Below are 14,535 nucleotides of genomic sequence, written 5' to 3' on the forward strand. Positions count from 1 at the left end.
TCCCAGGGCCAAGGCTGACGCTGAAGTGGGGAAAGAGCGGGGAAGCCAGCTCGGCGCAGCCGGACGTGCATCCTTCCAGGCTGCCACTCGGAGGACGCCTCTCGGGTACCTCACCTGGAAGGCGGTCCACTCGAGGTGGGGTGGGGGTTCCAGGGGGAGACTTTACACGCAGAGGTGCCTTTCGGGTGCAGTGGGGCAGGTAGGAGCTGTCCTTTCAGCACCCGTTGCTCAGCCGCCTCCCCAAACACCAACGAAGCCCCCCCAAAGCCTGTCGGGTGGATGGCTCTCCTAGGTCCTTGTATTCCTGGACCTCAGAACCCCGCCACTGAATGACGGAGAGTGGCCGCCAAGAAGGCCTACTAGCACTCCCCTCCCTCTAATCTTTACCCGCTACGGAGACATGAAGCTCAGCTGCCCCCACCCGATGCAGCCACTAACCCTGGGCGCTGCAGACGCAGCTGGCGAAATCCCTCCTTCCACACTGGCAGGCTGGCTGGCTTCCTTTCACTTGCACGAGGGAAAAGGAGGGTGGAGGAAAGCGTCCGGGCATTAGGAAACAAGTAGAGGTACAGGGGTTGCGATGGAAAAAGGGCTCTTCCAGTGGCTCCCCCACCCCGTCCCCAAAGCTAGGGATCCTGGAGGTAGCCAAGTGCACCTGAGGAAGGTAGACAATTGCTGCAGCAAAACATGATCTTCTGTTGCACTGTTCGCAAACAAGTTTTACATCTAAGAATTTTAAAAATTCTATTTGACACCCGAGAGAACGCAACACGATAAATATCCTCAATTGGGGGGGGGGTTGGCTCACAGGTGGGAAGACATTTAAATAGGTCTCACCTAATTTCTTGAGGCAAGGGTTGAGCTGGTTTGTACAAATCACACCGGTAGAAAGCAATCACTGTGAGTTCATATCAACTATTTGCAGCCCCTGTTCCTGAGCAGCAGCGATCCCTCCACCTCTTCTCCTTTCCACCCCTTAGAGGCAGCCACTCCTCACCCCTCCCCACTGTGTACCTTTCCCAGAATACAGGACCTCAGGCCAAAGATACCAGCCCCATTAATCACCTCTGCTGTACCCCAATCATAGTAGGGAAAGTCAGACCCAGAAAGGAGACAGGACTCAACAACCATGCTCACAGGGCAGATTCCATTTGCTGCCTCCAGCCCCTCATTCCCGCCTTAATTGTAGGGCTCTGCATTATAGCCGCATAATTCATGCCTCCCTAATTAAGGCTGTCAACAGTCCCCTTGTAAAGCTGGAAAATGTACAGCACCTGCTCTCCGGGAACCCCATGCCAGGGATTGGTAGTGGGGAGTGCCAGGTGTGTGAGGGGGACTTGCCAAAGGGTGCATTGATTGGCTTCTCAATCGCAGTGCCGGGCATTTATGTTTGATTCTGGGCGCAGGGAAGATGCCCAAAGGGTCTCTTGTGCCAGGTATCCAGGCACAGAAAGGGGAGGAGACTGGAGTATAGGGAAGTTACAGGTTTTAAAGAATATGCTCTTAGCACTGCTTGCAAGATCCTACCTCTCCCCTAGAGGGAGGTGCTGGGAAACAGTTTGCAGAAAGTAAAACGGGAAGACTAAACAGAGTAGCCTTTGGTTGGTATTACCCGCTGGTGCTTGCTGCTCTGGGGCACCTGAAGCACAGAGCTGCTCAGACAGCTCTTCAAAGGCACTAATCCTCTCAGCAGCTCTGCAGCGAGGCCTGGCAGGGAGAGGTAAGGAAAAGGACACGGCCCTTGACTCGGCCCTCTTCTCCCTGCTGGGCAACCTTGGCCCTCACAAGCTGAGACTCTGCCATGCTGGGAATAAATCATCTCACGGTCTACTTAGGGGGACAGGTCAAAAGCTGAGAAAAGCCTCAAAGGCTGTTGAGGTGGGAAGCAGAGTCCAAGATGCTGAGGGCAGGAGGCAGTCAGTTGGGAGAAGTGCTTGTTTCTGTGCTCTTGGTCCTGATGTGATCCAGGGAAGGTGGCCTGTGCTGGATTAGATTCACCAGGGCCTATAGGTCTTCTGTTACTCTGTAGCCATGGAGGGGACCGGTCTCACTGGGGAGTGGAGCCTGGCCCCATGCCCTGCAAGAGGAGAAAAGCTTGTGTGGGCTGAGTCGACAATAGGTAATTGGATTGTAATCACCCGCCTGGCTTCCGCGCACCGTTGGGGGCGCTGCTTTCAGTGAGCAGTCAGCACTGTGTGGTGGGAGGGGGTAGAGATTCAATAGCAAATCCCAGGTGGACAGCCAAGGGGGAGGAGCAGCAGATGGGCAACTTTTCTTTCTGTCTCTCCCTCCCCTTCCTTGCCTAAATAACGCTGGCTGCCTATTAGCTATTTACCAGCAGATCCAAGGTGGCTCCACATCTTTTGTGAAGACTAAGATGGATGGGTAAAGGGCTAAGGTTTTGGGGAGAACTCTTCCCCGAAATTCTTTGTGTTGAAGGATGTGCTGGTGGAAAAAGAAAGTGCACCTAGGAGTACAGGTAGAGGTGGCAAAGATGGAAGAGCTGGGGCCCTCTGCTCTCTGAACATATTTGTGATCAGAGTTTGACCTGGATCAGAGTTTGGGTTTAGTGTACTTGTGAGAGACTCTCACCCTCAACCCTCTCCAGGGGCACTGTCCCAGGCAGCCCAAAGATGTCTATGGCCAGCAAACCTGGCCTCTGGGGCTCCCTTGCCAAGCAAAGGAAACACAATTCATCATCAGGAGGGAGGTACCTTTCACCAAGAAAAGAAAGGGGAGTGGGGCCCTGGAGGCAGAGGGCAGGGCAAAGTGGCAGGAGGCCAGCCTCACTCAGGCTGATGCAGTGCCCAGACGTGCCAGCCAGTCAGCCCGCTTGAGTTCTAAGGCCTGCAGGAAGCCTTGGACCCGCTCTTCTCGTCTGGCTGAGAGTTTGTGCAAGCGTGTCCGTCGGAGCTGGGCGTCCCCACTGGCCTGGAGCCCCTCTTGCAGCAGCTGTTCTGTCACTGCAGCCTGGTCCCTCTCCAGCTGCTGCCTCTTCCGATCCTCTGCATACATGTCTCGGGCCTTCTGCTAGAGAAAAGTGGGGATTGGGGTGGGGAGATCATTTTTAGGCGTGGGTGGAATTGGGATGGAGGAGGTAAGGGTGGGGCACAGGACGGGCCAAGTTAAGTGGAACAGTGGGAAGTCTGTAGCAGATCTGGAAAGGTTTGGTAGTAGGTGTGCAATGGGTGGTGCCCATGTTGTATAGGCAGGGCAGTGGCAGTTCTGGATCCATCTTGGTTTGTTTTGGGTGGGAGTTTCTGTATTTCTTGAAATTCTTCTCAGGTTTGCACTTGGAAGGGAACAAGGCAAATGTGGGTGTGACTTCTGGTTCCCCCACCACCTAGCTTTGTGGCTTTGGGCAAATCCTCTCCTAACCTCACTTCTTCATCTGTGAAGCGGGGTTGTGCCTACCTTGAAGAGTGGTTTTAAGGATTAGAGATAATGTATGCAAAATCCCTCCAGCATATTAGCAGGCTCTCAAACAGAAACAGCAATTTTACAAGTTATCACTCTGATGCAAGGAAGGTTCTATTCCTGCCTGGGGCATATGCAGTGGGTCATTTCTTTGGTTTCCCAGGTCACTCTAAGGGTGCCATCCTCCCAAGTGCCTAAAGTTATCTTTCAGAGTCTGGATCCAGAACTGCCTCTCATATGGAGACCAGGCTGACTCGCGCAGCAAATGGCCCTCCTGTGAACATTATGAGAAGCAGGTTCAGCTTTCTTAAGCCACTTACTTCATCCTGCCTCTAGAATAGGCATTAGTGTCCACAGTCCACATTTTCTGTTAGAAAAATGAACCCTTGAAGGCTCAGTGGAGCCCTCAGGCTCCTGGAACCAGTTCTGACACCAGGTAAGTGATTATACTCCTTGGCAGCACTTCTCATACCCTGTGTGTGTCTTCAGACAGACCATAAACTCCTAGAGGACAGAGACTGTGGCTTTTCCTTTCTGGCACTTGGGGCACCCTGTACATGTGAAATGCTCAGTACACTGACTGTATGATCCCAGGAGGACAAGGAGGATGCTCCTGGCACAGAAGGGGAAAACCCTTTTGGAGCAGAACCAAGGCCTTGCTGTGCCTCACTGATGCTCTCTGCTCCTGCCACTCTAACAGGCTGCAGAACCTTAGCACCAGAGTCCCTCCTGCCAAACCTATTCCATGTGTGAGAAACTCCCATTTTGCTGCCGATTTGGTATCCTATACCCTTTGTGACCCTTACCACATTCTACCTTGTACTGTGGTATCTGGGTACCTGTCTGTGTCCTACTCAGCCTGTGAACACCTGGGTTGCTTTGTTTTAATCCTTTAAGGAATATCTTACATGTACACAAGCACTTCATCTGTTGTCTCACTTGACCCTCCCAAAAGAGCTACGGAGGTGCTGGAGACAGACATGGAGTTTCAGAGTAGGGAAGTGATTTGCTAGAGTCTCTCAGCAATAAAGACTTACTGCATGAATAAAGATGACAAATGAAAAATCTGGAAAATCCCCCCTCCAGGCTGTTGAATGATCCAAGGCATTCCAGGATACTCTTCTGCTATGATAACGAACTCCCATGTGGAGCTATGAAGACTAAAACAAGCTTAAAAAGTTGCTGTAAGGGTCTTCATCTTGTTAGAAGGGCTTCTTCCTGGCCTTAGTCAGGAGGAACCCTGGGTCCTACATACAAGATTTTATTGGGGGTACGGAAATGCACAGGACGTAGTCACCGCGATCCATGTGCCTACAGGCTGAGTAGGACACAGAGATGTACCCAAATACCATAATACAAGGTGGAATGTGGTAAGGATCATCTTGGAGGTAAGAGAAAGGGCCATGCAGTTCAGAGGAAAGAAACTGTGGTTGATGAAGGTCAAGGGGGCAGTGAAATCTCATGGTCAGGCAGAATCTGAGCTGAGCTTTAACCAATGGGGAAGATTCAGATAAAGGTAAAGTGTATGGGGGGAGGAGAATATCAGCGGGGGAATAATGGGCTACTATAGATCACTCAGGAAATCAAAGAGCGTGATCAGGCCAGTGTGAGTCTGCCTGGAATACTGGGGTTTGAGAAGTTTCTGTCCAGAGGACTCCCTCACCTCTCCAAGCCTCTTTCTTCATCTGCAAAATGGAGACGATAGTGTCCACATCACTGGGTGGTTTGAGGAAAAATGAGATAATGAATGCCCAATCTGGTGCCTGGCTATTAACAGTTAGCCCTTCTTCTGTCACCACTGCTTGTGGCTAGGGCTAAGTAGGCTAAGTCCTGGCTGAACAGGAAGGAGGAGGGCACCGAGCCACAGAAGGAGGAAATGCGGAGCTGGTTAAAATTGCTCCATGAGGCTCAGGCTTTTTCCAAATGGCAGCCCTAGACTGAGTGCTGAGCAGGGAGGCTGCAGCCAAGCAGACCCTGGCCCCTAATTTGCCAGGAATCAGTGATTCACTGTTAGGATGACAGAGTCAGGGGAGCTCGTAAAGACCATGAGCTCTAGCCTTCTCATTGTACAGACAAGGACACCAAGGCTGAGGTGGGGAGGGGCCTGGCCTAGGTCACACAGTGGTTTAAAGTTCCCTTGGTTTCTCCACTAAGATAACTTTTTTTTTTTTTTTGCGGTACGCAGGCCTCTCACTGCTGTGGCCTCTCCCGTTGCGGAGCACAGGCTCCGGACGCACAGGCTCAGCGGCCATGGCTCACGCGCCCAGCCACTCCGCGGCATGTGGGATCTTCCCGGACCGGGGCACGAACCCGCGTCCCCTGCATCGGCAGGAGGACTCTCAACCACTGTGCCACCAGGGAAGCCCTAAGATAACTTCTTGAAAGATCTTTGGGAAATGTGTTCCGTGCCTCTGGATAAGCTGTACTTTCTAGGGGTGGAGTGGGGAACCAGTGGCCTGCATCTGGGCACCTCTGTGCAACCTCCACATGGTCTAGATCTACCTCCCTATCTCAAAGGTGTTGTAAGTTCTTCTCAGGTACTCAGCCTCTGAAAATCTAGGCTAATGGAAGTCCTAATAGTCAATTTCTCTCTCCCTGACCATACTGTCTACTCTCCCTGTATAATGACCTATCAGGGGAGAGGGCGTTAATAATTACCTTAGACACTTCTTATGCAGACCTTACATGGTCTTGGTGTAAGGGCTCCAAGGAGCTCCTTTTGAGAAATGGGGCCCTAACCTATTAATATAAATCTCTCCTGGGCATTAAGCCTCTCTGCTCTTGTTCTCTCCTCAGCAGAATTAGAGAACAAGATGTAATAGCCCCTCCAGTATATAAACCCTCAAGTCCTCTGACCTCACTGGGGCATGGAGAGGATGCAGGTCTTGGGTTTCAAAACATTCATTAGCTAATGACAAGTCTTCCCCAAAGTCCCCATTTGCCACAATCAATATGCCCAGGTCAGCAGCATGGGGGGGTGCATTTCTGACGGTTGTTAGAGACAGTACCTCTTGCTGGAAACATGATGTTTTGACGAGCACCCAGAGTCTCCCTGCTAAGGGAACTGTACTGGTGATGGGATGAGCGGGATGCTAAGTGTCTGTGGTTTTTCTGGAGACAGATGAAGTCTGAAGAGCCCAGAGACATACATTGTGAACGACATTGGCCACCAGTCTCTGAAAATGAACTCTGTTCCAGCGCTTTTAGTGTATTAGCTTACTGAAGACTTATCACAAACCTGTGAGGCAGGTATTATTATTATCATTACTCCCCTCATTTTACAGAGGAGAAAAGTGACTCTCTGAAGGGTTAAGTAATTGCCCAGTCAGTCACACAGCTAGAAGGCTGTGCCATGACTCAAAGTCAGGAATGTCTGAGACAATAGCTGAAGTTTTTAACTTCTCTTGAGAAGAAGATAGTGACTACCTGAAGAGCACTAGAAATAAAATGGTTGATTGTTCCACCCTGGCGTTTAACCTCTGACAAATGCATCAAAGGAAGTTTAGTGGGAATATGTATATTCTCCCTCTATATCATTACAGATTAAGTGGACCGAACACTTATTCCTCATCTCTGTCAAAGATCTCCCCCATGGACCTACCATCCATGCAGCCTGTAACTGAGGATCAGTGGCTCTGTACTGCTGCCCACCCCTTCCTTGCCCTAATTTTCTATCTGTCCTACTGTGTCATAGTCGAGATTTCTTCCATTTGCCAGCCCCCATTCTCTAAGACTGATGGGTGACCACCTGGAAACTGCCATGGTCCCTTCAGATACCAAGGTCTAGCCTCCAACAATTTGTAGCTGAGTCCCTGGTTCCATTAGCATCCATCAGCTGCCCTCATCCCAGTGAGCTACTATAGATCAAGAACCCAACTCCCTGCCCTGGCTTCCTGCAGGGAATGGGGACATACTGGGCTGGGCTTAGAGACAGAGCAGCTCAGAATTTAACAATGGGAATTTGGGAGATGGGTCAAGAACACAGATGTGGAGGCAGAATACCAAAGGGTTTGGGAACAAGGAACTGTGAAGAGTCCAGTTTGGTGATGATACAGGATACATACAAGGGAGATATTAGAAAGATCAGCTCTCTGGTCTGAGGCCAAACTGGCCAGGATGTTGTCAGTCTGGATTGTACGCTTAGTGCTTCTGCTGAGGTGCTAAGATTTCTAGAAACAGAGTTTGAGGGCTCCTGGGTAGAGGAAATCTGGCCAAAACCTCTATGAGGTCTGCTGAAAAAAGGTTCAGGGCAGTCAGCATCTCTGTTATTACTTTGGTTTCCTCACTCTAAAAATGGGGGCAATTAATAATAGTATCTACCTTACAGAACTACATAGAATATAAGTAAAAGGATGCCTGATACGTAAGAACTCAATAAATGTTTGAAATTATGATTCTTAGGTACCAAATGAAACTCTTAATGGCTGTCCTCAAACACGTTCCACCCCATCCTAGGAAACGGCAGAGCCATCTACCCAGCTGCCCAGGCCAAAACCTAAATGTTTTGGTTCCTAATAACATTAACATTTTACTCATTTGTTTTATCCTACAAGATGAATAAAAGAGTTTCAGAGTTACATCATCAACATTACCATTAATAAACCTAAGTAATGTTTAAGTTAGCTTTCCAGTTTGTATTATCCTTAGAATATATCCCACTAAAAATGTATAGTCAGAGAACTATGTTCAGGTAACTGGAATTAATCCCTTTCACTGGGGGTTATATTATCAACTTAGTTTCATTTGTTCCTGTTTTAACTTTTGTTTTTCCTCCATCTCAGTCCACTCAGCCCTCCCCTTCTCTACAGCTGCAACCCCACCTTGAGGTACATTCTCCCACCTGGACTACTGTAGGAGTTTGGTCTCTGACTCCTGCCCTCTGAAAATCCTGAGTGATTTTTACAAAATATAAATCAGATCCTGTCACTCCCCTGATCAAAAGTCTTCAGATGTGTCATCATGGCCTACAAGGCCCTCAGTGATCAGAGGCCTGACTCCTACCCAGCCTCATCCCACATCCTTCTCCCTCATGTGTGCTGACCTCTTTCTTTGTTCTTCCAAGACCTAAACTTTATAACTTTAGTATCCTTGCCCTTGCTGCTCCCTCTGCAGAGAATAATTCTTTCCCCCCGGATTTTTACCCATCTGGCTATCTCTCATCTCTAATATAATGGCTTAAAAAAGACCTCCTTAGAGAGGCCTTCCTTGACTGCTTTATTCAGCACCTCCTGCTCTCTTCATTACTTTCTAGCATATCACCCTATTTTCTTCATTGCCTTATTACAATCTGAAATTATTGTATATACTTGTTTACTTATTATCTGTCTCCTCAAGTAAAAATACAAGCTCCATGAAGGTAGGGATCTTGTCTGGCCAACTAACTGCTTGACTCTCTTGTGCCTAATACTAACCTAGTGCCTGACTCAGGCCAGGCACTCAGTGATAGACATTTATGAAATGAGTGAAACTTGAGCTAATTCCTCCAATAGCCATGTGGGAAAGTATCTGAGAAACCTGAAATTACTAAAAGACTTCTCAGCAGCCGACTCAGAGACAAGAACATCCATACACAAAAGCTCGTGCACCAAGATCCTCTGGGCTTCATGCAAGGCCAGTTTACTCTCACTTTACAGACATAACTCTAACAAGCTTGGTTGCCTGGTTTCCTTGCCTGTAGCTGATTTAAAACTGGAAATAGGAAAGAAGGGATGCTGTCAAAATTAGCCATTGACCATATACAAGAAATCCCAAAGCCAAGTATTTTGGGACAATCTAGCTTAGAGAAAGAGTCCCACCCTTCAAGGCCATCCTGCACAGTGAAGTACTTTAAGAGGGCAGTTACTAACAATATTATCGTTATCAGCATCATTAGAATGTGATTATTCTAATCATCATCATTATTAGCAAGTGCCTGGTATACAGAAGGTGTTAATGAATTATGCACAAGACCTGTTTCAGAACAGGTTTTCTATCAAAATAGGATTAAAAAAAGTTTTAGTTCTTAAAGGGAGACTTGGTCATGTGGAAAAATCTGATATTCATTCCTCTTTGACAGTGGATAAGTGAGACTTTGCTGTTTTTCCTTTTACTTGAACTTAACTTCCTTTTTCAAATTCTGAGACTAAGTGATCAAGCACATGACCAAACCTTCATGATTTGATTGACTTATTCCAGGAGTTCTGGACTTGGGATTCATGGAAAGATTTCAGGAGTTATGTGAACCCCCAGAAGTAGTTTATGTGTTAAAGGGATTAATGTAATTCTATGCAAAATGCCATGTGTTAGAGTGATCTTTGCAATTTTTCTAGGGAGATGGTCTACGGCTTTCGTTAGCTTCTCCAAGGAGTCTGCGATGCCAAGGGGACCGAAAAGCCCTGGCTTAGATCATTATTTCCTCCTGGCCATTATCTCTCCAGACTCAAGAAGCATCACCAGGTTTGGGTTTAAAATTCTGTGACCTTGGGACAGTTTCCCTGCCCCTCTGTTGCCATATCTGAAAAACAAGGACACCAAACCTGCTGGATTGCTGGAAGGGTTAAATAAGAAAACTTACATGAAAACACCAAAGTGCCTTAATAGACCCTCAATACGTTAGCTGCCACCACCACACACACTGCCATTATTATTAAGAGTCCTAATCAGACGTAGGTGACTCTGCCTCCTAATGAAACCTGTTTCAAGATCTGGTGATCAAAACTGAAAGCAGAACTTCAAGTCTTGGTAGAACACAGTTTCATACAAAGACAGTGCTATTTCATTTTTAATCCCTCTGGAAGCGTCTTGGATTTTGTATACTTCCACTTCTACAATCTTTTATTAGGCCAATTCCTTCAGGGAATAATGGCCAATCTCTCTGAAAAGCCTTTCCTGGGTTTCCATAGTAAAGAGATTAAAGATTTATAACTTGAATCCCAGTTCCATCTTTTATTGGTTATGTGTCCTTAGCTAAATAATTTTGATTTACTCATTTGCACAAATGGGGCTAATAATACCTAGCTCATTGGGTTCTTGGGAACATTGAATGAGATAGTGCATATAAACTGTTCACAGTGCCTGACACATAGTAAATACTCAGTAAGTGGTAGCTACTCATCATTAACATGATTATTAGCAAGTGCCTGACATATATAGCCGTGGGTGGTCATCAATGCTAACCCCTTCTTCCATTCCATCCAGTCAGGCCAGCCCTGAACTCTTACCTGAAGCATGCTATGGTTCATCTGGAACTGCAGGATGGCCTCACAGAGGTTCCAAAACGTGTATTCTGGCCACAGAACAGGCTGGAACACCAAGCAGGAGTGGGAGGTCTGGGAAAGGTGGGGAAGGAAGAGAGTATGGTTTAATAACATGTTACTGGAACACATCCCTGGTCAGGCTCCAAAGAAAGAGCAGGCTGATCACACCCAGAGATGAGGTTGGACAGGCATCCTGAGCTGCAGCTGCTGCTGCCAGCCCGGATTCACTCACTAATAGGGGGACGGGTCATCTGAGGCAGTAAAATCACCTGCCTGTAGCAAGGCAGAACCAAAGCGAGACTAGATCAACATTTCCACCAGGATTTTTCTAAGCCAATTTTAGGACTATGAAATAACATCTAGATTATGTTACTGGCTCTTGGCCCTTAGAGGTCATCTGGGAGACACAGTGTCTGATAAAAGTTAGCAATGAACAAATGGTAGCTGTCACTGTTATTTTTAAGTAGCAGAGTATGGGACAATGGTTAAGAGCATGGGCTCCGGGGCCCGACTGCCTGGCTTTGAATTCTGGCTCCACCGTTTACCATCTACTTGACCTCAGGCAAGTTACTTAACTTCTCTGGGCCTCAGTGTCCTCAACTGTAAAACTGGGTAATAAGAATAACTAGTTTTTAAGGTACTGTGAAAATTTAACAAGATAACATACATAAAGCAGAGCAAAGAGCTGGGTGAACTTTTAACAATAATCACTGATATAAGACTCCCTTTTGGAACATTCTTGACAGCCACTGCTTGACACCTTTAGTGGTGAGGAATTCAGTGCCTCAAGGGGGATAAATTTAGCTGTCAGATAGCTCATTAAGTTAAACCAATGTCACCTACCAAGGTCTCAGGTCGTTTCTCTGGAACAACTTTATTTCTTCTTCAAAGTGACATTCTTTCAAATATTTGAAGGCTAGCTTAGAACTGCCTGTTATCTGTTCCCAAGGTTGTAATGACTTGTTCACTTGTCTTTTCCAACAAACTGTAAGTTTTAAGATAGTAGGGATTGGGCTTCCCTGGTGGCACAGTGGTTAAGAATCCGCCTGCCAATTCAGGAGACACGGGTTCGGGCCCTGGTCCGGGAAGATCCCACATGCTTCGGAGCAACTAAGCCCGTGCGCCACAACTACCAAGCCTGCGCTCTAGAGTTTTCGAGCCACAGCTACTGAAGCCCACGCGCCTAGAGCCCGTGCTCCACAACAAGAGAAGCCACCACAATGAGAAGCCCACGCACTGCAACAAAGAGTATCCCCCGCTCACGGCAACTAGAGAAAGCCCACGCACAGCAACGAAGACCCAACGCAGCCATAAATAAGTAAGTAAATAAATAAATAAATGATAATAGGGATTATTTCTAACTTGGTTACTGCCATATTTCCAGCACAAAGGAGGAACTTAATATTTTTTTCCCAAGAGAATAAACTATCACCATTCTTCTCTCCCAGACCATTATTCTTCACTCATTCCTTATAGCAGTGGTCCCCAACCTTTCTGGTGCCAGGGACCGGTTTCATGGAAGACAATTTTTCCATGGACAGGGTGGGGTGGGGGGATGGATGGATGGTTCAGGCAGGAATGCGAGCGATGGGGAGTGGCAGATGAAGCTTCGCTTGCTCCCCTGCTGCTCACCTCCTGCTGTGCGGCCGGGTTCCTAACAGGCCACAGGCTGGTAGTGGTCCGCAGCCCAGGGGTTGGGGACCCCTGCCTTATAGGACATGAGCTTCAGACTCCTTGCCATCCAGGCTGGCCTCTTCTGCTAAGTCCTCTAGTTTACCAGTGCAATCTCTTAAAACCCAGTGCCCAGAAGTAAACTCTCTAGACATAATCTGACCAGCAGAATGGGCCATAAAACCACAAGCTGCACATTATACTGCTTTCAATATAGCCAAAGACTAAAAGTATCTTCAGTAGCTAAATCTTGTTAGTTCACTCTTAAGACTATGGTCCATTAAAATTTCCAGAACTTTACCACGTGAATTGCTTCCAAGCTGAGTTTCTCCCTTCAGCCTCTCCTTGAACAAGATTTCCCCCAGCCAAGTGCTACTCAGGGGCCAACTTAACAGATGATGGAGATTTTCAAGCAAAGACAAACTTATTTTGATATGGGCTTTTAGAGAACTACCTACACTGGGATAACTGAGCTGATAGGCAATGGCAGGCCCTGAAGAAAGAGTCTGCATACAGTTTATACCTCCTGTGGCCTGTGCTTGTGTAGATGCCGCCCTTTATTCTATAGGCGAGAAATTAGTAAATGCAAGGCGAGGTTCTAGCCCAGAGGTGCTGGGTGACATGGAAGGTTGCCAGGGCAGAAGCTTATGCTCAGGGACCTAAGGCAGAAGTCCAGTTCCTTGAAGAGAGGTTCAAGTAAAGCTTTCACCACAGCTGGATAGCCTTGATTCTTCCCCTGGGCACTTTAGACAGTAAGAACTACACAGGCTCACAAAGCCAGGGACAGATGAGGAAGGGATAGCAAAAGTTACCAGGCACAGCCTGGAGACATTTATCTGGATTTTAGCTGACCCTCCAATCTGTTTTGTGGGTGCAGTCACAGTTTTCAGTTTCGACACAAACAGAACAATGGTTGGAAACGACCTACCTGCCAGAGGAGGAAGTCACTGAGCCTCACTTCCCCAGAAGTCCGTATCAAGATGTCAGGATGAGGAGAGTGGTTGGTATAAAGGCACTTATCCAGCAGAGACTCAGAGACATCGCTAAGGTGAGTGGGGAAGAGACAAAGATAAGTCCACATCTCTTTTTGGATTATTCTCATGGTGAACTTCCTTGCATAAAGCTTCCCAGTTTATAGAATACCATCAAATACATTAGCCAATACTACCTGGTATGTAGAAGGCCCTCAGCAAATGCTTGATAAATTATTGAATGGTTTCAATCCTCACAACTACATTAGGTACTTCTATCCTCACTTTATAGATAAGGAAACTGAGGCTCAGAGAAGATGAAATGTTTGCCCAAAGCCATTTAGTTGCAGCCTAAAACCAGATGCACCCACCAGAATATGTGTTGTCCTTCACTTAAAACACTTGTTTTTAAAATGGATACACCCTATGACTCTGCAATTTGATGAAATACTATGCAACTGTTTTTTTTTTTTTAAATAAATTTATTTATTTTTGGCTGCATTGGGTCTTCGTTGCTGAGCATGGGCTTTTCTCTAGTTGCGCTGCACAGGCCTCTCATTGCGGTGGCTTCTCTTGTTGCGGAGCACAGGCTGTAGGCGCACGGGCTTCAGTAGTTGTGGCACATGGGCTCAGTAGTTGTGGCTCGCGGGCTCTAGAGTGCAGGCTCAGTAGTTGTGGCACACGGGCTTAGTTGCTCCACGGCATGTGGGATCTTCCTGGCCCAGGGCTCGAACCCGTGTCCCCTGTGTTGGCAGGCGGATTCCTAACCACTGCGCCACCAGGGAAGCTCCCTATGCAACTGTTTTTAATAGAGGTAAATCTAATGCATGGACTTGAAAAGATGTCTAAGATGTAATATTAAATGAAAAAAAGCATATTTCAGAAAAAATACAGTGTGGAAAATACACACACACACTTACTCACACATGTGAATACATGTATATATAAACAAAGAACAAAATCTAGAAAGGCATACACCATTCTATTAATGGTGATTACCTCTGGAAGGTTGGATAAGAAGGAAATACTATCTCTTTTTACTTTATATACTTCTGTTATTGTTTGAATTTATGATAGAGAACATTTTTAAAACCTTACATTTGGGCTTCCCTGGTGGTGCAGTGGTTGGGAGTCTGCCTGCCGATGCAGGGGACACCGGTTCGCGCCCCGGTCCAGGAAGATTCCACATGCCGCGGAGTGGCTGGGCCCGTGGGCCATGGCCGCTGAGGCTGCGCGACCGG

General features: G+C 47.3%; 1 protein-coding gene across 8 annotated transcripts in view; it reads right to left on the reverse strand.

Moving 5' to 3' along the window:
* Positions 1–730: 730 nt before the first annotated feature.
* DHDDS (dehydrodolichyl diphosphate synthase subunit) overlaps positions 731–14,535 on the reverse strand; it is a 28,386-nt gene continuing 14,581 nt past the window's right edge. For 4 of the 8 annotated variants that reach the window (XM_019938403.2, XM_073793730.1, XM_019938406.3 and 1 more), the window contains 3 exons: positions 13,252–13,366; positions 10,617–10,724; positions 731–3,030 (listed from right to left, as the gene is read on the reverse strand). In XM_019938403.2, the coding sequence (XP_019793962.1) occupies positions 2,791–3,030; positions 10,617–10,724; positions 13,252–13,366 (463 nt within the window). In that variant the 3' untranslated portion in view covers positions 731–2,790. The remainder of the gene's footprint in view (positions 3,031–10,616; positions 10,725–13,251; positions 13,367–14,535) is intronic. The other 4 variants (XM_073793731.1, XM_019938407.3, XR_004522161.2 and 1 more) reach the window with 3 other exon arrangements.

The sequence above is a fragment of the Tursiops truncatus genome, chromosome 1, assembly GCF_011762595.2.
Source record: "Tursiops truncatus isolate mTurTru1 chromosome 1, mTurTru1.mat.Y, whole genome shotgun sequence".
Lineage (NCBI taxonomy): Eukaryota > Metazoa > Chordata > Mammalia > Artiodactyla > Delphinidae > Tursiops > Tursiops truncatus.